Source organism: Nuphar pumila, chromosome 2 (genome assembly GCF_984573655.1).
Source record: "Nuphar pumila chromosome 2, dmNupPumi1.hap1.1, whole genome shotgun sequence".
In the NCBI taxonomy this organism is placed as follows: domain Eukaryota; kingdom Viridiplantae; phylum Streptophyta; class Magnoliopsida; order Nymphaeales; family Nymphaeaceae; genus Nuphar; species Nuphar pumila.
The window spans coordinates 125503543-125528896 of NC_143250.1; the positions used below are offsets into that span (position 1 = coordinate 125503543).

At 36.9% G+C, this 25354-nt stretch overlaps 1 protein-coding gene across 1 annotated transcript in view; it reads left to right on the forward strand.

Annotated features, from left to right (window-relative positions):
- Positions 1–25354, forward strand: part of LOC149847024 (uncharacterized) — a 52126-nt gene that overhangs the window by 9949 nt on the left and 16823 nt on the right. Inside the window, exon 3 of the mRNA XM_089998266.1 lies at positions 14517–14633. Coding sequence (XP_089854392.1) covers positions 14517–14633 — 117 coding nt within the window. The remainder of the gene's footprint in view (positions 1–14516; positions 14634–25354) is intronic.

Below are 25354 nucleotides of genomic sequence, written 5' to 3' on the forward strand. Positions count from 1 at the left end.
AAATGTTACCTTACATCCATGGTTGGTAATTTGAGAAACGGATAGAAGATTCAAATTTAGTTTGGGTACTACTCTAATGTTTGGAACATAAAATTTTTGGTTATTTTTAGAAGAATTTTTCAAAGTACCAAAACTTTTGATTTGTAAGTTTGTTCCATTGGTGGTTGAAACATAAAAATCATTGGGGTTAATGTAACATTCAAATAGTGTGGATTCATTAGGAGTCATAAAAAAAGTACTAGAATCAATGATCCAAGAAGTCTTACCAGGGTTCACGTATGTAGAAACGGCTGCATCAAAAAGGGAATAAGATTGCCCTTTGAGTAGTAATTGTAGAGCTTTCACAAGTTGAGCGAGTAACATGTCACCAATACTTTTGGAGGCTTCACCACCTTTCTCGAATGATGGCCTCATAGAGGCCAATCTCTTTTCTTCTCTTTTCTTTTTTGGGCAAAAAGGCTTGATATGACCCGATTCATTAAAAAAATAATATGATTTTCTTTTTGGAGTCATAGTCATTGGAGTTTCTTCTAAAATGCGGAGACTTGTAGGTCTTTGTGTGATTTTCAGGCCTTGACATGCACTGATTCTTCATTTTTAGTGGAGGAAGATTTCTTCAATCTATTCTCTTCCATAGTACTTCAAGAGTCTTCACTATAAAAGAAATACCTCCTCTACGAAGAATGATCGATTTAGTCATTTTAAACTCGGGTCTAAGCCCATTTACAAATTGATAAAAGTGCTCTATTTTGATGTTTTTCACGGAGTTCTATGTTTAGTGGACAATGACACTTAGGCTCAAGAAGAGTTAAATCATTCAAAATGAGAGAAAAAAAAATATTATAACATTCAAAAGTATTATAATATTAAAATATTATAATAGTATGGAGAAATTGATGGAGACCTAAATCATAGGATAAAGGTTGGGTGGATGAAATGGAAAAGTGCAACTGGAGTGTTGTGCGATCGTAGAATGCCATTGCAGTTGAAGGGAAAGTTTTATAGGACGACTATTAGACCCGCTTTACTATATGGTACGGAATGTTGGGCTGCCAAGAGACATCATATTCAAAAAATGAGTGTAGCTGAGATGCGTATGCTGAGATGGATGTGTGGAAATACAATAAAAGATAAGATTCGGAACGAGGAGATACGTAAGAAGGTAGGCGTTGCACCCATTGAAAATAAGATGAGAGAGAATCGTTTACGGTGGTTTGGACATATTCGGCGAAGGCCTAATGATGCTCCAGTTAGAAGGATGGAGAAATGAGAAAATATATTAGTTAAAAGAGGTCGGGGTAGGCATAAAAAGACTTGGATGAAGATGATAGGAAAGGATATGAATGCTTTGAACCTCACCGAGGACATGGCATTGGATAGAAATGATTGGAGGAGAAGGATTCATGTGGAAGACCCAGAATGATTTTCTTTTTTGGTTCGTATCGCCGACCCCAATTGTTTTGGGATGAAGGCGTTGTTGTTGTTGTTGTATTCTCTTATGCTCATGTCTCCGTGGGTCATGGTCATCACTTTATTTTATAGGATACATTACATGAGCTATATCTTTTAAACAATACATGTCTTGGAGATACTTCCAAGCATCACTAGCAAAATCAAAATATGCCAAATTGGAACAGTTCTTTATGTCAAAACTATTAATGAGTCATCTCATGATTTTAGAATGACCCATCTTCCACTCTTTCCATCTCTTTTCGTAATCGGCAATGACTTTTGTTTATCTCTTCTTCTTGAAGTGCTACTTTACATTTTCATTCTTTGTAAGCATGAACTTATGATTTTTTTTTTCGGAGCCATCCACCAAGCCCTATAAACCCTTTTCCCAAATTTTATGCTTCACTATAGATGCTCACATCACATAGTGTCATTGAGTCTCATAGGAATAGAGATGATGGTTTCTCGTTCATCCTCCATAATTATACAAGAGAGAGAGAGAGAGAGAGAGAGAGAGAGAGAGAGAGAGAGAGAGAGAGAGAGAGAGAGAGAGAGAAGAATAAAAAGAGTGGAAAAGAAGTTTTTTTGGACACCACGAGCTCACGATCCACGGTCTCACGTCCATACCTACAAGCTTCACACAGATCACAACACTGATGGCTTTGATACCATGTAATGAAGGCACTAAGAGAACACGAAGAGTGCCACTAAGGGCAACAAGAGAGCACAAACACAAATAGGGTCACTTATGGACCAAGAATAATCATCACAATGAAGAACAACTCACAAGAGAACACAAAGTTTAAAAAATAACTTATAATTAATCTCATAAAATGCTTAGAAAAACATTGGATTACAATGGGGATAAACCTCTTTAAATAGACAAGCATGGGACAACCCAAGTAGACATTGGGCTAGTGCCAATGGTTAGAATTCTTGCCGTTAGGACTAGTCCAATGTCTACTTGGACTAGCCCAATCAGCTACCAAACAAAAAGTAAAAGACAAAAGATACAAAACAACAAAAAAGCAAAATTACAATGCAGCCCCTAGTGGGCTGACCCCTATTACAATAAGAAAATGACTGAAATACCCTTGATGGGTATTTCAGTTTACATACAAAAAATATTTTTATATATATATATACAACAAACAGTACATTAGCACTTTCTTGATCTTATTATAAGCAAGTTGCTGATTGTTTATGCTGTTAAAATGTAATATATATATATATATAATAATGATATTCATATTATTATTATATATATATTTATGTAATTTTATCTTCTATTTTTTTCTGTATTTTTCTATTTTTTCTTTTTAGTTTTTTAGTGTCTAGTTCTAATAGAACTAGACAACTCTATCTAGTTAAGTTCCACTTGGAACTTAACTAGTAAGGTAACCGTTGGACTAGTCCAACGGTTACATTTCTAACCGTTGGACTAGTCCAACAGTTACAAGGAGAGCTCCTTAAGAGCTCTCCTTTTCTCACTTGTATATAAAGGGGTGCATCCCCTCTTGTAGTAGCAACTTAATGCTTCTTAAGCCTTTTATTATTTTTCAATAAAGATTATTCTTTATTTCTTTTTTATTATACCCTTTTTTAAGGGTTATGTTCAAATGGCTCTCTAGACACTCTCTCTTGCAGAGGTATCAAAGCAAGGTTAATCCTATATCGTGAAGATTTCTTGCCTCGTTTTCCCTGCCAAGATTGCAAAGGTGTTTCATCACCTTGGTTGAGGCTTCTAAAGTTCCTTTTAAAGAAAGGAAGATTCGTTGCAACAAAATATTGAGTTTGCTTTCTCTTACTCTCCCTTTTCTTTTCTCTTTGTCTTATTTTTTGTCTTTCTCTCTCTCTTTATCACTCTTGTATGAGATGGATGATCATGATAAAATCACCATCATACTCATGAAACTAAATGACATAAATTATGTAATGTGGGCTTCGATAATGAAGCACCACATATGGGGAAAGGGGCTTTGGTGAATAGTAGATGGTTTCGATTCGGAACCTAAACTAGTCCTTACCAAAATGGAAGGTAATAAAGAGGTTCTCCTAACCGAATGAGAGAAAATCAAAGCTTTGGCCAACTATGAAAAGAGTTGGAAGGAATGGCAGATAGGGCATGCAAAAATCATGTCATGGCTAATCAATAGCGTTGTCATAAAAAAATGCTCTAGTCTTGCTAAGTTTGAGCATGCCGATAAGGCTTGGGAATATCTCAAAGATATGTATTCCCTCAAAGATATTGCACATGTGTGCAATCTTCAAGAAAAAGTTAGGACTATGACCCAAAGTGACAAAACCATACGAGAGTATTACAATGAATTGTCTGAACTTTGAACTTTGGGGAGAATTGACCCTTTTGGAGCTAAAATGGCATTGTCTCGAGGACATTGAGCTCCGCCAAAGGCAACTTGATATGAACCATTTTTACCAATTTGTAAACGGTCTAAGACCAAAATTCGAGTCGATTAAATTGGCTCTTCTTCATCGAAAAAAAGTTCCCTCTATTGTCAATACTATAGAGAAACTGACTACGGAGGAAAACAGAATCAAGAAGAATACTTCAAAATTCGAAGATGATTCCGTTCTAGCGGTATCTAGACTGGGTAATCATGTACATTCGTACAGACCACCTCACTTTAACCAACAAAGTGGTAACTATGACAAGAAAAGGGTTATTTGCCATCATTGTCATGAACCGAGACATTACAGGCCTCAGTGTCTCAAGCTTAAAGAACTGCGATTGCTGGATCGGAGCCCAAAGATCAATTTGCACTAGCTTCTATGGCTCAGCTAATGAAAATTCTTCAACCACTCATCAAAGGAGCGTCCTCTTCATCTGAAGCTTCGACTGGGGCAACTGCTTCATCTTTTTTCGATTTAGGTAACTTTCCTTGGCTTCTTGACTCTGGTGCTTCATTCCATATGATTCCAAATGATAAAAGTTTATCCGGATGTATTAAAAATAAAACAAGTGTGCCAAAAGTATTTACAACCGATAGAACTTTTCTAGAAATAGAAGGAATAGAAATTTTTGAAAAAACCCATAAAACTGAGAATTTTTTTATCCCAGAAGTTAGATATATTCCCAAATTAAATTTAAATCTCTTATCCGTTTCTCAAATATCTGTCCATTGTTGTAATATTTCCTTTTTTTCTCATGGTTGATGGGTACAGGATCGCCAGTTAGGAGAGCTGATTGGGAAAGGACATAGAGAAGGACTCTATTGCATGATTTTTTTGGAAATGCCGAAGAATGCTTTTTGTTATAACATTCAGAAAATTGAGTTAGAGTTGTGGCACAAAAGACTTGGTCATCCACGTATAGCCAAAATCCAACATTTTCCAAATCTAGGAAAATTTTGTAATTCTGAAAAATTTACTTGTAAAGATTGTGTTCTTGGCAAAATGAAAAGATTACCGTTTCAGAAGAGAACTTTTGTTTCTTCAAGACCACTTGAATTAGTACACTCAGATGTTTGGGGTCCTGCACCAATAATTTCTAAAGGTGGATTTGCCTATTATGTTATCTTTGTCGATGATTTTTTCAGACATACTTGGATTTATTTTTTTAAACATAAGTCTGAAGTATTTTCATACTTTCAGACATTTCATAATATGGTTAAAAATTAGTTTCAGAATGATATTTTCCTTTGTTTGCACAGATTCAGGGGGAGAATTTATGTCCACAGATTTTAAAAATTACCTTATCTTACATGGCATCACACATCAAAGGTCTTGCCCATACACACCTCAACAAAATGGGCTGACAGAACGTAAACATCGCCATATTATGGAAACGACTAAGACTTTATTAATAGCAAATCAAGTCCCAAAAGATTTTTGGGCAGAAGCTGCCTTAAGTGCCACCTATGTGATTAATCGAATGCCATAATCTTCTTTGTAAAATAGAACTCCAATCGAAAAACTTATGAACCTTTCTCCATATTATTCTAGACTTAGAGTATTTGGATGCAAGTGTTTTATATTTATCGACAAAAATGATAAACTTTCTCCTCATGCAATTTCCTGTGCCTTTTTAGGATATGCAGAAAATAAAAAAAGTTATAGGTGTTTTGACTTCAAGAATGATAGATTATATGTATCAAGAAATGTCTCCTTTTTAGAAAAAGAGAGCTTTTTTGATTTTGAAAAACCAAAGTTACTGAGTACTCCTTTTTGTTAGATCTGACATCAAAATCTGATGAATATACTCTTGACTATAACTTTGATAATGATCAAGGTATTATTGATCTTGATCATAATGTTGACTATAAAGAAGTCTATATAGACACTAGTATACAATATTCCAGACGAAGAGAGCCTAATCTTCCATGTGCACTTAAAAGATATTCTGACATTCCAACTAGGAGGTCATCTCGAGTCTCGAAGCCTCCAAAAAAATTTGTGTCATACGAATCCTTCTCACCTACATATATGACAGTCATTGCATTAATTCACTCATATGAGAAACCATCTTCGTACTTTCAAGCCAGAAATGATATCAAATGGATATAAGCCATGAAAGTTGAGTTAGATACACTTGAAAAGGCTTCTACATGAACTATTTAAGACCTTTCTCTAGGCAAGAAACCTATAGGATGCCGATGGTTTTATAAGGTTAAAACCAAAAGTGATGACACTCTTGAAAGATATAAAGCCCGATTAGTGGCCAAAGGTTATGCCCAAGAATATGACATTGATTATGAAGAAACCTTTGCCCCTATTGCTCATATGACAACAGTCAGAACCTTAATTGCCTTAGCTTTCATCAAGAAATGATCCATATTTCAAATGGATGTCAAAAATGCATTTCTAAATGGAAACCTAGTTGAAGAAGTGTACATGGAAGCCCCTTTTGGTCTTAGTATTTTTAAGGTTAAAACTCTTCGCTTAGAAAAAACTCTTTATAGCCTTAAACAAGCATCAAAAGCTTAGTATGATAGGTTTAGTAGTGTTATGCTTGATATTGGTTTTCAATTTTGTGTGACTGACACAACTTTGTTTATTAAGAATTTTGATGCAAGAATTATTGTGCTTCTTCTATATGTGAATGATATGATCATCACCGGAAGCGATAAACAGAGAGTTGAAAACATCAAAATACTTCTCAAATCTCATTTTGAAATGATTGATTTAGGTTTATTGAGATATTTTTAGGCATTGAAGTCGCCTATTCTCCTAGGGGATATTTATTATCTCAGACTAAATTTGCTTTTGGCATTGTTTTTAGGTTTGAAATTACAGATGATAAGAAAGTAGACACTCCAGAAGTTGTCAATGTTAAAATGAAGATTGATGATGGAGAACTTCTTGAAGACCCTACCACTTACAGACAACTTATTGGGGCACTTTTCTATCTATCTATTATCAGACCAGACATAACACATGCTGTTCACACAGCAAGCCAGTTTCAACATGCTCCCACCTTTGTTCATATGGGAGCAGTCATGCATATTATCAGATACATCCAGTCCTCTCTTTCACGAGGACTTTTCTTATCTTTCTCTTCTTCTCTTGATTTAATTGCATATACTGATGCTGATTGGGGAGGTGATCCCAATAACAAACACTCAACCATTGGTTTTTGTATCTTCTTAGGTGAATCTTTAATCTCGTGGAGGTGCAAAAAGCAGCAAAATGTCTTTCTTTCATCCACCGAAGCCGAATACCGAGCCATGACAACCACAACCATGGAAGTAGTTTGGCTCCAACATCTGCTTGCCGACATGAGGGCTGAAACAACAAAAGCTTCACGAATGTGCTGTGACAAAAAGAGTGCGATCTACATTGCAAGCAACAAAACATTCCACGAACGCACCAAACACATTGAAATAGATTGTCATTACGTCAGAGAGGAATATCTACATGGGATAATTGATTCGACATATGTTACTTCAGAATATCAGTTAGCAGACTTCTTTACAAAGCCTCTCGTTGCTCCCAGATTTCACTTCCTCTTAGACAAACTTTCGCTCATTGTACCATAAGTTTGAGGGGGAGTGTTAAAATATAATATATATATATATATATAATAATGATATTCATATTATTATTATATATATTTATGTAATTTTATCTTCTATTTTTTCTGTATTTTTCTATTTTTTCTTTTTAGTTTTTTAGTGTCTAGTTCTAATAGAACTAGACAAATCAGGGTTTTGGACAAGGTGGAATTGGGGGATGGGTGTTCAACGAGATTTTGGTGGGTTGTTTGGGTGGAGGACTAAGCTTTGAGGGTTCGCTCCCTTAACCTTTTCCGTGTGGTGGCCGGAACTAACAGTCCTGTTGCCGCTATATGGACAAACAATGCAAGTTGATGCTTTGATTTCCGAAGAACTCCCTCACCGGAGGCCCCTCGTGAGCAACAATTTCCTTTTTCTATTACATCCCAAACATGTTGGCGCCTGCACAAAAGGTGAGACGGAATATACCTGAAGCGGCCATGTTCGTCTGATAATGGCTGATGAGTGAACCCGATCTTTCATCTCTGAGACGTTCATCTCCTCAGCATGTCACAACCCTCGATGAGCGCAGGCTCTCCAGCGACAGTGAGCAGGATCAGAATCCCAGAACAATCAACTGTGTTGATTAGTTTCTGCTTCTGCAGAGGGGTCTCTCATCAGTACCTCTTTTATAACATTAACCTTTATTAGAAAACAATTAAGATAAAGTTTATCCGATAGAGACACCTCTAGGAGAGTCCTTATGTAACGCCTCGAAATTTTAACCCAAATTTAGGTGATTTTTTTTTTCAGCGGAAAGAAGAACCAATATAGGGTTAAGCATTTCAGAACATTACATTTGAAAGAAAACTCAACACAGGTATTTCATTTCATTATGATATGAACATTTAAATTACCATAAACCCAAGGAATCACTGGAACAACAAATCGACAATCTTGATCCAATGCTTCATCCTGCAACCGCTCATAAGTCTACTCGTTTACCTGAAAATGGTGAAAATTATAAGAATTAGACTACCACGTCTAAGTAGGAAAACTGTAACTTTTAATGCAGGTATGTCATGAATCTAGCATGTGATGTGGGTGTCAAAGGTGATTCTCAACATATGTCTAAACAAGTAAGCAGTTTATGCAACAGAAGCCAACATTCATATACATAAGTATGTGAACAATCATACAACAACCATAACTGAGCAGGTAAAACATAGTGTGTAACATTAATAAGCAAGAGAGATATAGTATGCAACAGTCATAATAATAACAAAGTGTAACATTAATAAGTGAGATGTGTATTGCAACAATCATAGCATTAACATGTACAACTCTCAGATAATTGTTCAACTACCTCGTATCTACACATTTCATAATTTTATATCATCACAAGCTCATAATATAAAGCATGTTAAAAAACATAAAACATATCTCCAGTATTTCTACTCACTGTGATACCTAATTGCTCTAAATTGTGTTTAAATTATCTTACCCCGTGAGTACACACGGGCACAGGTGACCATCTCAGAAAAGAACGTTCGGTGGTATATTATTCTAGGTATTTTATTAACCCGAACATTCTAACGGAGACTGAATCCCCAAGGAAGCGAGCAATAGCCGAGATAATTTCCCAAAGGCTCAACTCAAAACATGATGCATCCCTAACTTCTGCAGAAGACATGAAACTACCACCTATGACACATAGGTAGTCCTGGTCCCTAACTCCGAGGACGGAGACCAACGAGCCGCTTCACGCTCGAAACACAACACAAGTCCTCGAAGTTTTGTACCACCTACCCTCTCCAAGGTAAGCCTCAAAAACTGGTTTCATTGTTTAATTGCTGTTCCGAAGTTCAGGGCATTTTCCCAACTTTTTCCTACTACCATAGCAGTAGATCCCAACCTTAGTCACTTTACCAAGGTATATAAACCATCCATGTACTTTTTCCACATTGATTTCTTAATCCCACTCAGAGTGCTCCGGTGCTTTTAAACCAGTCAAGCACACACTAATTACAATTAAGTTTTCATCACTCTTATTAACATAGCACGCAAGCCAATAACTCAAATACCCACGTCGTGTAACCCATTCATATATTGCCCTCTTAGGCAAAACACATATCCATATATCAATAAATACACCATCATATTTGTGAAACCAATATAACAACCCCATTCCTCAACACAGGTAACAGGTTGCATACAAGCAGTTTAAATTATATATTTTCAATTCATAATGAACCAAAGAAAAGCAATTCCCATAATCTAAATATATGCAACAAATAGTGTCAATACACATCTCCTTGATATGTCACACTCCTTTTCTACGAAAAGAGATAGAGAATTTATCATAAGAATTGGAAACTATCATTGAATATTAGAACATTTGCAGCTTAATAGGCAGAAGCGAATATGCAACTAAATAGGCATTTGAGCATTAAAACTTTGCAACTAATCTTCCTAATGTACAGCTTATCATGCATTTGAAATAGTAAGGCATATACATCATAACAGGCAACTAACTTGACATTTGGAAATATGGAATGCATGCAGCTTCATAAGAAATCAAGGATCATTATAATAAGTATATAGATCATGGGTATCTACGTATCAGGAACATTTTTATAGCACAAGCTAGCGGCATGTGCATACGCATGAACCCAACACAGAGTACCATACATGGTATTACATCAAACCCCATCACAACATTTCCAGCTAGCCACTTTCAGGAAAAATATAACCCAAGTACTTTGTTGTCACTATCATACAACACAGAGTCAAACCAACTGATACAACCTTTTGCAAAATCCATAGTAAGGCTGCTGTAATCAAGTGAAACCCTCTCTCACTTGCTACAATGAAATCAACCCATGTTATTTTAAATAGATCATTACTGTGAAAAAGTCATAATAGTGCAATACTAACAGTGCTGTGAAAACAAATCATATTATTGTAATGAAATCAATGTGGTGAATATTGTTAACAATGTCTAATCAAAATATAACATGGTACATTAGTCAGAATAAGAATAAGATATGCTAAACAGGTTATCTATTCAGCATATGACAAGCCCTACAGTGGATGTGAACTGGTCTGAATCCTGTGAGACAAATCTAAGAGTGAAGTGACTCATCTTTACCACAATCTTGCAGTCAGGCAGACATGCTAATTACTAAATAAAAATATGAGAGACATAGCATTTCAGGCACAGTTTAAAAGATTCAGAAGTAACATCAAACCTATTATGTTTACCAGATAACAATAGAAATATTCAGTTAATCAATCAATAAAGCACACAATGCTAAGACATGGTTTACTTATATATTTTCCACATGAAATCAGGTGCCCAAAACAGAACCAAGGCACACAACTTTGTAGATGATATAGAATCCAATGCAGGAATCAAGAAAAACCAATCTGTTCAAGAAGATAAATATGATCTATGGAAAAAATCGGATCAAGAAAACCCATATGATCACAAAACAAATCTGATCAAGACAATAAATATGATCCAAGACAACAAATCAGATCAAGAAAACCCATATGATCACATTATCTGAAGTAATCCATACAGACAGACAAGAAAACAATAAATGAGAAAGTGTCATCCAATCACATTATACCCTTTGATGATAAATTTAAACCAAAACAATGATGTCATCCATGTACCAAAAACTAGAAAAGGATATAAAACACCATCCAATCGGTTTATTTACTCCAAAGATAATATGCCAACATCAGTTCTCAAAGAACCTTTGAGACAGTTTCAGGCATAAAAGTGAGGACCACTGCAGTGAACTCTCATTATTCAAGCTTCAAACTACATAGATTGATAATTTCCACCAAACTACCAAGATCCCATCAAGAGAAAAGCACACCCAATAACTCAGCTGCCCAACAATAGAACATTAGGTTTACAAAGCAAGGGAAAACTCAGAAAAAGATGCACAAAATCCACATTCGTACTCAGTGTCTGCCGAAATCATACTAATACCCTCTAAACAGAAATTTCAAATACGAAAATCAACTAAGACACATACACAGATTTCATCATTCGTTGTTGGCACAATTCAAACCGAAACACATGACAGCAAGATCGAAGTAACACTCGAAACCCCTTGATGACCGTATGCAAATCCTCTCTATAAAACAAAAATCTGAAACCCCCAAATCGTAGATTTGGGGTTTTCGGACTAGGGTTAATATAAACCCCCAAATCGATTATTATCCATACCGTAATCCCAAAATAGGAAACCCCCAAACTCTATTATCTCTCCTACAAGAAATCCTAACCCCAACGTTGGGTTTCTGTCAAGCAACAATGTAATGAAGAACATATTAAAAGGCTCGGCAGGTGAAAGGAATCGGGTTCTCCCTTGACCGACCCAACCACAGACTAATTCAATCCATAGCCATCAAGAAAAGCCAGAATCCTACCTCTCTTGGCGGAAGAATGGTTGCTGGCGACTGGAGAAGGTGGCTGCAGGTGGTCGGCGTCGATGGATGACCAACAACGATGAAAGGGGTGCTCCGACAATGTGAGAGGAAAGAGCAGAGAGGGAGACAAGAGAAGTGAGATATGAGAGGTGAGACTCTCCCCACAAATCCCCCTTTTAACGACTTCGAAACCCTTTCCCCTTCCCTCCAAAAACTGCGGCAGCGAGATCTTGCTGCAACCCTCCCCCTTCTCGAGTTCTTGGTTTACATTTTCACAAGAATCGTGCCCTAAGCACGATCCTTACATGCGATGCTTTATTAATATCGAGCCGGGTCCCGCGACCCGCGGTGCCACTGTATCGGATCCACTCTAACGTGGATCCGGGTCAGTAATAAGTTATGGATCCACTCTAATGTGGATCCGAGTTGGCAGCCATTTGACAGATCCACAAATGGATCCGGGTAAAAAAAAAAGGATCGATGGACCCATAGTATGCTTTATTTGGGTCCAGTCCCAATTACCCAATACTTTTTAATTATATTCTTTTAGATTCGGGTAACGGATCTCGGACCCAAAATGCATAAAATTACTCAAAACTTTGGGTTATTACACCTTATACGGGGGTGACTCCAATATTCTCCCACTTGTCCCAACGATAAACCCTTAACCGAATACCTTATGCGAATGACTTGATGAATAGATTGACCTTTAATATCTATTCTATAGATCCTTAGTTGAATCTCTAATCCTTATGAGATTAACCATAATGAGAATCAAAACTGTATGTTATCACTTTATTCTTATGCATATATCAAAAAGAGTTTAACAAGCCCATCCTCAATACATGTTCGGAATACAATCCCGGTGTTAACCCTTTAGTAAGAGGAAACCAAAGTGAAAATGAATTTTTAAAATCAAATTTGACTCTTCTAGATTCCTAACCTATCTAGGACACTAACTAACCCTAATCTAACCCCAACTTCTTCAAATGTGGCGTCACCTCGAGTGGGCCCCGTTTGATTTTTCAAAAAAATGATTTTAAAACTCGAGAATGAGAGATTTTCAAAAGAGGTTTAAGATTAGAATGAGAATTGAAAGTTTTTAAAACCAAAAAGAGTTCTGACTGGATCAAGACTCTTCCAGATATGGCACCAACTGGGTGGGCCTCACATCAGAGTTTTGAAAAAGTTGAAATAGTTTTAAAATGGAGTTAAAATCGACAGATGAAAGTAAGAGGTTTTGAAAATAGAGTCCTAAGCGAACTGAAACTCTGGACCAGTGTCCTGAACCAACTAAAACTCTGAGATTTAGGTTTTTGAAAGCCAAACGAAGAAGTTTTTGAAGAATTTTCTCAAAACTAGTGAAAATAAGCTGGAAAATGCAGTCGAGGTTAGAGTCCTAACTCAACCAAAACTCTGAAATAGAGTCCTGAATCAACTGGAACTCTGCAAAATGAACTAATTTTTGAAAACAAGTGAAAAAATGAGAATGAAGATCGAAACAATAATCAGGATGGAGTCCTGATCAGATTAGGACTATGAGACAGAGTCCTGATTGGACTGAAACTCTAGATTTTTTTTTTGACATTTTTTGAAAAACTGATGAAAGAATTTTCAAAAACCATTGAAAATAACAAGAAACAGTGAAATCAGAACAGAGTTCTGATCCAACTGGGACTCTAGGGACAGAGTCCTAATTTGACTAGGATTCTTAAAATTTTAGATTTTTTGAGAAAACAAATGAGAGGATTTTGGAAAACAGGTGAAAATAAGGTAGAAATTGAAGTCCGGTTCAGAATCCTGATTTGACTAGGACTCTAAGGAAGAGAATTAATTCAACTAGAACTCTGTGAATTTTTGGTTTTCTAGAAAGAAAATGATGAGATTTTAAAAAGAACTTTTGAAAAAGGGGTGAAAATGAAGTTAAAAAAATGAACTCAGGATAGAGTCCTGATTCGATTAGGACTCTGGGATAGAGTCTCAAAATTTTGAAACTCTGTGATAAAAGTGTAACAATTTTTCCTTAAGAGCTCTCCTTTTCTCACTTGTATATAAAGGGGTGCATCCCCTCTTGTAGTAGCAACTTTAATGCTTCTTAAGCATTTTATCATTTTTCAATAAAGATGATTTTCTATTTCTTTTTTATTATACCCTTTTTTAAGGGTTCTGTTCAAGTGTCTCTCTAGACACTCTCTCTTGCGGATCTAAGTACTTTTGTGGAAGATCCTCACTTCATTTCATATGCGACATGAGTTTATCAGACTCTGCTGGAAGTTCTGATGTGTAGCTGTACTTGTCTGTTTGTGTAACCCATGTGCAGGTGGTAACTGAATGCAGATTTATCAGTTCAAATGTGGGTGAAGAGCCATTGGAATTACAATGGTGGTCTTTTGGTTGCTTGGGCTTTGGTGAAAGATCTTGATGGGAACAATTTGAATTGTCTATTTTTTACTTTGTACTCGTAAAAGTGGTCTTTTAGCTGTTGGGGCTTCTGGTGTAAATATCTTGATGTGAATATTTGAATTTTGTCTATTGTCTAATTCATGCTTTTTATTTTTTTTTGATGCCTGTTTGGTTTGTTTGAATTATAGTGGTGCTTTATGAACATTTGGCTGCATGCTGATTGTTTTTGTTTTCCTTTTTCTTTCTCCACTGTATGTGCAGGTGGAGCTGAAAGGTTAATTGTCGATGCTGCAGTTGAACTTGCAACCCGTGGGCACAAGGTGCATGTTTTCACTGCACACCATGACAAGAACCGTTGTTTTGAAGAGACTCTTGGTGGTAGGTCTTTCATGTTGGTATTTTATCACTATGGAATCTTTTCTCCTCAATTTATCCATTGGAATTTGTGGACGCTTCTTTTCCACTGTAAAATTATGCAACTTAATAGCATAGAAAGATCAAAACATTTCATTCAACTAATTCTTTGTTTAGTGTGGACAAAAAAATGTGCAGTTAGATCTCATTTGGAATAATCATGGTTGAGAAGTATATATGTCACCCCATGTCAGAAGTAATGGTTGGATGACTTGGAAAGGCTCTCTTTTGGCTATTACATGTGTTATACATCTTACAAGGGATAAAATAATGCAGAATAGCGTGAAACAACTGCCTGGACATAAAATTGTCAGTTTCATTTTCTCAATGCAGTTTCATGCTTGAATCTTTTATACTCTAAGTTGTCTGGGAACTGCTGCTTTGCCACCAAGGGTTAAATACTTGACAGCAATAGTTTTAACCAGAGTTACCGGAATCTTCTTAGATAGATTGGAAGCTCACTTCGGAAGCCCGATACTCCTTGCTTCCGAAACTTGATGGGAATCTCAATTCTTCCACGCTTCTCTTATGTTTTTCACACGCTTCATCTATTCTTCTTATATGTTCTCACTCTACTTTTCATGTTTTTTATGTGTTTCCTCTCACGCTTCACTCACTTTCATGTACTTTCTCTAAACTGACAGCCATCATTTTTAGATTTTGTTAAAAATTTAATTTTTACACTACAAAGTTATGAAATTTAAGAATAGTCACTTTTATTTTAGTTCTCTCGCAATTCATGATTTTTCGCAATCACCGTTCATTTGAAAGATTTGCTTTGCATCCCCCCACTTCTGACATGCCGATCTTGCCCATTTTTTCTATTGATATGTTCGTATCTTTTTTCACCTCTTTCATTAGTAATTAGTTATTAGGATATTGGAAACCAGAATAAGATGTCATTAGGAAACTCAATTGACATTTCTCTTTCCTTTTCAAATCCAACTTCTAAAAGGCAAAATGCGAAAATGTGCCCAAATCACACGGTTCCTCATAATCTTGGCACTCAGGCGAGTTAACCAGTTTATGCCAAGTGTTGGTAATTTTTTATTTTATCTTGTACTGGAAATAATATGGTCCAACCTTGAACCAATTTGCCAAGTTAAATGGTTTGACTCTATATTTTTGCCAACCATGGTTTTAGCTAAACCTTTTCTATCCATTTTGGCTTTTTGCAAGTTTTTCATGTTATGCATCCGATTTTGAATGATTGGTTGTTTCCTCCATCTTTGTCTATTTTGGGCTTGATGCTTCCTGCGTGGAACTGGACTGCCTTCGATGTACTATAATTGAAATGCTTTGATCTTTTTTGTCAAGTCTTCTTTGAATTGCATCATACAACCTGTGAAGGGTATGGCCAATGTGAGGAATGGCCTAATCAACAAAATGTATTTTTTCTCCTCTGTTTTGGTTGAGTTTTACTTAAGGAAGCTTCCATTTGTGTGCTTGAACACTGAAAGGTGAAGTGTTTGAGGGACACATTCATAAAACTCTATATTGGGAGGACTATCGATGGGTCTTGATATTTTGCACAAACTATTCATCTTGTTGGTTTTGGTTTTCTTATAAGAGTTTGGAGTGGTCTACAAATCATGTTCTTCTTTTCATGCTTTTCTCCGCTATGTTTTCTTAGACATCAATTTCCTTTGTTTGATATATGTGAAAAAGTGTGTTTAGGGTCTGGTTATCACATCAGACCCGAGTTCACAGACCCGAGTTCCTTGTTCCTTTTTTAATGTACAGCTTGTATAGCTTTATTTCATTCCGGATCTAGATATTATACCAGACCCGAACCTATACTGTACACTCACATATTAATACATTGTTTAGGTCACGATTTCAGGGATTGAAATCGTGACAGCCGCAGCTCCCCTTCCTCTATTCTTTTCTCTTTCTCTCAACGCAGGTTCTAGAGAAGATTTTAACATGGTATCAAAGCCGAGATCCATCTAGGGGTTGAAGAGGCTTCCAAAAGGTGCGACAGATCAAAGGTTTGAGGATTCTTTCATCTCTTATCTTCTTCTCTTCTTCCTCCATCTCCATCTCCATCTCTCGTTTCTCCGCTTCTTCATCTCTAGTTCCCTTTTTGGTGGATTCACGCCTCACGTGAATCCCTAAGTTCACGTGTGAGTAGTTCATGTGAATCTTGGTTCACGAAAATCCTGTGCGTCAAAAAAAGGGGAGGAAAAAAAACTCGTTTCACGTGAACCTCCTGTTTCACGTGAAACGCTAAGGTCGACCCACAACCCAACCTCTTCTTCATCTGTTTTTTTTCTTCAGATCTGGTGCACCAGATCTGTGCCCTCTGCGCTTTTTCCCCTGCGTATCTCTTTTCTTTTCCACTTGGACTGGATATCCAGATCTGACCGTGAAGTTACGTCAGATCTGAGATATTAAACTTCCTTTGCTGTCCAGACCTGTTGTGTGACAGTTTTTTTTTTTTATTATTTGATTCGATTCCCATTTTTTTAAGTGTCCTCTCTCGCAACATATTTCTTCTCGCTGCCACAGGTGGTATTCACATTGAAAATACAGTCAGCCGCAAAAAAAAAAAAAACTCTATTCGTGTGAGAAATCCCATTGCTTAAATATCAAACTTTATAAAAAGGTGGAAGGGAAAACTTAGATCTGTTTTTTTTTTCTGATAGCCTCTGGTCGCCAATCTTTGAAGGTTACTCAACCAAAAAAAAATCAGCAAATCTCCTTGGCAGTAGACTGAGCACTTCGTTAATACCCCTGTTAATATTCCTTTATTCATGGATCTTCATTCTTCTCCATCGAATCTTTCTTCGAGTTTCCTCAATCAACTTGTTTATGAAAAGTTAACCACATCAAACTTCTTGATTTGGAAGAGACAAATCATCTCTTTTATAAGGAGCCAAGGTCTCTTAGATCACCTGGATGAAACCACTCCAGTCCCGCTAGAATTTGTTACGAGAGAAGAAAAAGATGACAAAGGGGCAAGTTCAATTGTGTATGTCAAAAATGTAGAGTATCTCAATTGGGAAAGAAAAGAGCAGTCAGTGGTTGCATATATCACTTCTACCCTGTCTCAAGAGGTCCTTGTTGCAATTCCCGACAATTGTACAACCCTGCAACTTTGGGAGAGATTGGTTCAGACATATTCACAAGTTTCACAGGCGATGATGGTTTTTCTCAAGAGGGATTTTCAGTTGCTGAGAAAAGATTCCATGACCATCATGGAATATCTAAACAAGATGAAGACTATCACAGACCAACTTGTAGCTATAGGATGTGCGGTGAGTGACAGTGATATGGTGCAACAGACTCTGAGTGAATTGGGATCCGACTACAATATGATCGTCACTTGACTATTGTGTCAGCCTGCCCTTATTACCTTTGATGAGTTACGAGCTAAATTAATTCAGTATGAAATGACTCTAAAAGGTTTTTTGAAGAAACTCATGTTTATACAAATTCTCAAGAAGTTTTTGCCACATGGGTGACTTACGGTCGAGGACGAGGGCGAAGAGGACAAGGGCGAAGAGGACAAGGGCGAAGTGGACACGGAGGATGTGAATTGCTCCCAACTCCAAATATGTTGATTCATGCTCAGGGGCAAAGATCCATCCCCACTTGCTTCCTTTGTAACGAAAGGGGACATATCAAGGCGAATTGTTGGCACAATCCAGAAAATAAAGGAAAGGCTCCACAGGCAGAACCCAAAAGAAAGTCTACCAGTATTAGTAACAGTGGAGAGATTAAAAATCTGTTGATATCCGCCTTGTCAGAATTGAAATTAAAGCAGAATGATCAAGGCACTTGGTTCGTTGACTCAGGGGCAACATCTCACGTGACTGGTGATGCAGGTAAACTTTTTAATCCTATTCCTTATTTTGGCAAAAGTAAAATTGTCACTGAAGATGAATCCCACCATCCTGTTTCCCATATTGGAAAAACTGTCATTCCCATGTCACATTCTACTATTGAGCTTTCTGATGTCCTACATGCTCCCAACATCAAGAAAAATATTATCTCTGTTTCTAAACTTGATGATAATCATGCTTCAGTCGAATTCACTCCCTTCTCTGTGCAGGTTAAGGATCTTCGCACGAGGGAAACATTCGCTGAAGGAAAGAGACGAGGCAATATATATGTTTTTGAAGAAGCTCCATGTCATTCCGTCCGCCCTGCTCACCTGGATTCGAAGTCTTCTTTAGAGTCGTCTTCCTCCTCTTCTGCCAATGTTTTTAGTATTTCTGAGTGTAATAAGCCTTTCTTATGGCATAGCCGATTAGGACATTGTGGGAGTCATTTTATTGAGAAACTTGTTTCTAATAATCTCATTCCAAAAGAAAGTCTCAATGTGGATGAGAAAAATCAGAAGTGTTTCAGTTGTCTTTTATGCAAAAGTCATGTATCGCCTTTTCATTCTATTAATAAGAGAGTTTCAAAACCTTTTGAGGTAATATGTTCTGATGTATGGAGACTTGCCCCAGTTGCCTCTGGATCTGGAAGCAGATACTACCTAATCTTTGCTGATAGCTATTCTTGATACACCTGAATATATTTCATAAAAAATAAGTCAAAAGTTTTCCTTTTGTTTCAAAATTTTCTTTCCTTAGTAAAAAATCAATTCTCTGAGTCCATCCAATTCTTCCAATGTGACGGAGGTGGGGAGTTCTATCTAGTGACTTTATTTCTTTTCTTCAAAATAATGGGATAGGAAGAAGGGTGTCCTGTCCACACACCCCTCAACAAAATGGGATTGCTGAGTGAAAACATAGGCATATCGTTGAAAGTGCCATGAGTATGCTCCATGACAGTAACCTTCCCACCAATCTGTGGACAAAAGCCTTTCATTCTGCCGTACATGTGATAAATAGACTGCCCATGGTTGTCCTGAAAAATAAGTCTCCTTATTACTGTCTTTTTAGAGCTCATCCTAGTTATTATGATTTGCGTGCCTTCGGATGTGTTTGTTATGTGCACATTGATCGGTCCCTGAGAAACAATTTTCAGGACAAGGCTCAGAAGTATAGATTTGTGGGATATGCAGACGACTACAAAGGATATAGGTGTTATGATCCCGTCAACAGGCGTATCAAAATCTCAAGAAATGTTATATTTGATGAACAAAATTTTGATCACAAAACTAGCACAACGGACATGTCCCCTACCATCACCGAAGTTTATTATCCTTGGCTGAATTTCGAACTTTTTGCTAGTTTCAATGAAGTTTGTTCTCCAGATTGTGGACAGCAGGAAGAAAAAACCTCTGAGACTATTGGCACATCGGGATCACATAATGGGGAAGAAATACCATCCGTACCGGGCAGATACAAGGGCATTTGTTATACTAGACAGAGAACGACAACACAAGATCTTTCAAATCACACCTCAGCAGCTACACCTACTTCCTCTCATACTCTTGAGGTCAAAAGATTCAATCGCGTATGACACCCTATTGATAGGTGGGTCAGCTATAACAATTTCTCCTTGGATTTCAGCTCTTCTTAACTGCCCTGAATAAAGAAGATGAACCTATCATGTAGTATCAGGCGACCACTTTTACCAAATGGGTAGAAGCCATGAATGATGAAATGCAAGCCTTACATGAATGTGGAACATGAGAAATCGTTCTCAGACCAGGTGACAAAAATGTTGTTGGATGCAAATGGGTCTACAAAATAAAGTATAAACCAGATGGAATCATTGAACGATACAAGGCAAGACTGGTGTCTAAAGGGTTTACTCAAGAAGCAGGGTAAGACTATGATGAAACCTTCAGCCCAGTGGTGAGAATGGGAACAATTCAAATTATTCTTTCCTTGGCCGTTGAAGATGGATGAAAGTTGAGTAAACTTGATGTAAAGAATGCATTCTTGCATGGGGATTTGAAGGAGGAAGTTTACATGGAACAACCCCCTGGATATCAAGAGCAAAATTGCAAAACACATGTGTGCAGGATAAAAAGAGCTATCTATGACCTAAAACAAGTCTCTCGTTCTTGGTTTGACAACTTCTCTCTTGAGATTCAAAAGCATGGGTTTTCACGCTCTCTACGGGATCACTAATTATTCATTTTTAGAAGTCAGAATGTGATCACTCTATTATTAATTTATGTTGATGATATGGTTATCACAAGAAACTCTGAAGGTCACATCAAGGAAGAGAAAAACCTATTAGGTCAAAGGTTCAAGATGAAAGATCTCGGGGCCTTGCTCTATTTTCTTGGCGTAGAAGTCGATAGCCAGGCTCATGGCTTGACTCTCACTCAACACAAGTATACGATAGATGTTCTCAGAAGGGCAGGTATGAAAGACTGCAAACCTTTAGCCACTCCAAGTGTGCTCCACCAAAAATTAAGTACTCATGATGGAGACCTGTGTGAGGATCCCACCAGGTACCGCAACCTAATAGGGATGTTGCAGTATCTCACATTTACTCGACCCGATATTGTTTATTCAGTTAATCAAGTGTCTTAATTTATGCATGCACCACGTACCAGACATATGGAGGCGGTTAAAAGGATACTCAAATATCTGAAAGGGACCATTGGAGATGGGTTGATATATTCTCCACAGTCGTCTAGCAAGGATGTGCGTGAACTTACTGTATATTGTGATGCAGACTGGGCAGAAGATCCTGATGAGCGAAGGTCTACCTCAGGATATTGTGTCTTTATTGAAAGAAATTTAGTCTCTTGGAGTAGTAGAAAGCAAAAGGTTGTTGCTAGATCAAGCACTGAAGCTGAGTATAGATCCATGGCTGCCGCTACTGCTGAAGTCACCTGGGTCAAGCATTTACTAACTGAAGTGGGAGAAACGATCTCTCTGTCTACCTTGCTGTGTGACAATCAAAGTGCTCTCAATATGTCATTTCAATCCAGTACATCACAGTCGCGCTAAGCATATTGAGATCGACCAACATTTTGTGAGACAAAAAGTTGAAGAAAAAGAAATCGAGCCTGAGTTTGTCAATACTGAAAGACAAGTTGCAGACATTTTTACAAAGGGCTTGACAAAAGATCGCTTTTGGACGCTTAAAGGCAAGTTGTTCATGGTTCAAAACCATGATCAACTTGAGGGGGGTGAAAAAGTGTGTTTAGGGTCTGGTTATCACATCAGACCCGAGTTCCTTGTTCCTTTTTTAATGTATAACTTGTATAGCTTTATTTCATTCCGGATTTGGATATTATACCAAACTCGGACCCATACTGTACACTCACATATTAATACATTGTTTAGGTCACGATTTCAGAGATTGAAGTCGTGACAGCCGCAACTCCCCTTCCTCTATTCTTTTCTCTTTCTCTCAACGCAGGTTCTAGAGAAGATTTTGACAATACGTCTGAGATCAAATGCAATTATAAACTTTAGTGTTGATATTGAAAACTTGGACTTTGTTGCGAAAGCAATCAACAAAGATGAAATATTGGATTGCAAAAGGGAACCTTGTTGTCCACAATCTATGTCACATAGGTGCGGGTGTGGATGCAGGTGCAGGTACGGGTGCGGATGCGGCACTTTAAAAAAACTTGGGTGTGGGGATGCGAGGAGGATATATATATATATATATATAAATTTTTTTTAACAGTTTTAAGATAACACACTGTGTATTTGTGTGCATTTATGTATTTATATATATAATATAGATAAAAATGGACTTGATTAGGGTTAAGTGAATCTACTTTTGGATAGAAATGGACCTCAGTTTGGTTGACTTCACCTAACACAAAGGAATCTGTGTCCAAGTGTTGCACTCGCCTGGGTGCGGGTGCGACGTGGGTGCGACACGGGTGCGGTTCCTTGTTAGAAGAGTCTGTGTGACATAGTCCATAATATATTTAGGTTGATTTAATTGTGGTGTTAGTTTTTATGATGAAGAATAGAATTGTAGATTGTTAATTTGATTTATTGCATGCATGATGATATTATGAAAATTGTTTTTTATTTCATTAATGTTACTGCTGTTAAAAATTATATATATATATATATATATATATATATATATACTCCTGCACCCTCGCACCCAAGGTTTTTTAAAGTGCCGCACCCGCACCCACGTGACATAGATCTGGACCTTGATCCATTTTAATTTTTGGTTTAGATGATCCAATCTACCTCACAAGTGGATCCTCCTCATTGACCCCAAATAGAGGTGGCCTATTGGAGTGTCCAGTCCAAGAGTGACCACCTCACTTGTAATATTGTGTATTTTTATACTGTATTAAATTCTGGATTTCTAAAAATTTGGCTGTGTTGTTGAAACATCGGTAAAATACTCGATATTAAGTGATGACATTTGAGTCTGGGCGTGGTTCAGGTCTCATCGACAAGACCTAAACGGGCCAATTGAACAGTGATAGAAACTTTTATTTTTGACCTTTAAAATCAAGCGAAATTCGTGTTAAATTCAGGTGAAATTCGGAGGCAAAATTCAAGTTATATATCAAGAGATGCGCCTCAAAATTCTGATTTCATCGATATTTTACTTTTCTGAATTTGGGCTACAGTTGGCCCGAAAATCGTATGTTTTCAAAAAAGGCCCGCCTCGATGAGACTGGGTTTGGATCGGATCGGATCGGATCGGATCTGTATAGTCCAAGTTAATATGGATCTGGATTTAGTCCAAGACCCATATTAAGTAGGATCTAATCCAATTCAAGATTCATATGGATATTGGATATGGATTTGGATCTTGGATCCGGATCTAGATCCAATATTCATGTCCAACAAAATTAAAGTTTTAAATTCAATATAAAGGTTTAATTTAAGAGGAGTTAAAGTAAAAAAAGACTCCTAGAGGGGTAAGACACCCTATGGAATTTTTTGGACATTAATAAATAAATAAATAAAAATTAATTAAATTATTATTAAAAATTAATTAATTCCGAAATTTATTAGATGTGATAGTTACCAAATAAATAGGGTACCTAGAAGATCCCAATTTGGTTGAGTAAACAAAAAAATAAGGTAAGTATTAAAAGAGGTAGTAAGAAAAAAAGTCAACATAAAGAAATAAGGAAAGAAGGGTTGGAGATAGAGTCCCACATGGAAAAGCTCATGAGAAACTCTAGAGGGGAGTCACCCTCTAGAGGATTCCCTCTATAAAAACCTCAAAAAAAAAAAAGAGAAAGAAAGAAACAGGGGAGAGAGAGAGAGAGAGAGAGAGAGAGAGAGAGAGAGATCCTGTGGGGTTTGGTACTGCCGACTCGTTGACAGTCAAGCATTTAGCACAGTTTGATATGACCCATGTTTTAAAACATGTTTATTGGACGTAAAAATTCGTTTGTCAATTTGTACTTCTAAAGAATACCTTTGTTGGGATTAATTAAAAATCGACTTTAGAATAGAAGGATCTGGGCTTTTAAAACTCAACTTTAGCTTTTAACTCTGGTTTTGGACTGAATATAAATCCAAGTTTTATGAAACGATTTAGGTCTGAACTTATTTAAAGTAAAAAGATTGATTTTTTTTGGATTATCATAAGATCGATTTTTTGAGTGTTATAAGATTGATTCTTGGACTGCTATATGGCTGTTTTCGGACTGTCTATTCACATGACCATTTCAGTGACTGTTATGCCTTATAAGGTGTCACCAAATCTCAGGTTTATATGAGGTTGTTGGGCTTTATAAAGTGGCATCAAGTTTCATGTTATATATGATTGTTCATATCCATGCATTGATACCGAAAATGCATGTTATATATAACTGCCCATGCTTATAAAGTGATACTGAAAATGTATATTGTATGTGTCTGTCCATGCATGTTCAATATATGACTGCAATAAATACTATTTTGGCTGTTTATTTGACTGCTCATATAACCTAAAATACATGCTTAAATATGATTGCTTAGGATGCATACTGTGGCATCACATATATGCTCGGTTGGTGCAGGAAAATATGTGTTTTGGTATTGTAAAGAGTCATCACATATGTGCAGAAAATAACTAAGACCACATATGGTCATCAGTTGGAGCCGAGATTGTTTTGTCTAAGCCCAGTCGATTGCCAATGAAGTCTTAGTGCTGTTCCATGTGCGGGTCAGTATAGTTTCGGGATCGGTACTCATGTTTTGAATCCCGAGCATGCCCGAATTGGCAAAAATATTTGTTGTTTACATATGCTCATGAAATCTAATATTATGTTGGCATAAATATTCACATTATGAACACATGTGAATTCTGAAGTTATATTGTTGTTGCATTAACGTTATCATGTGCATGTTTGCATATTATGCATGAGATAAATCATGAGACAAGGTGTATGTTACCAGCATGTGTTCATATGCATATGTAAATTATTTTACATGTACATTCGTATTATGTGAATGAATGTGCATTTGTGGACATGTTGAATTGTTGTGTGGTTACATGTTAACTGTGGTTTTTGCATGAGCTGCATCAGTGGTTTGAATGTGAACCACTGTAGGCCATGTCGGCCACGAGTATGTGTTGCTCTGAGTCTTGTTGAATGCATTGCAAAAGCCCATATAAAATTTATTTAGTTTCTGAATTAATTGCACTGTTAAGTTTTGTAACAGGTCAAGGTCGTTGTGTTTTGTATGTTGAATTGCAAAATAAAGCTTTTGTAAAGAATCTGTGTTTTGATAAAAAGATAAAAGAGATAAAACAGTGTAATTAATGTTTTCTTCCTGGATGTCTCTTCCACAGTATAAGAATCCTGGATGGCGGTTTTGGAGAACCCTGAGGAT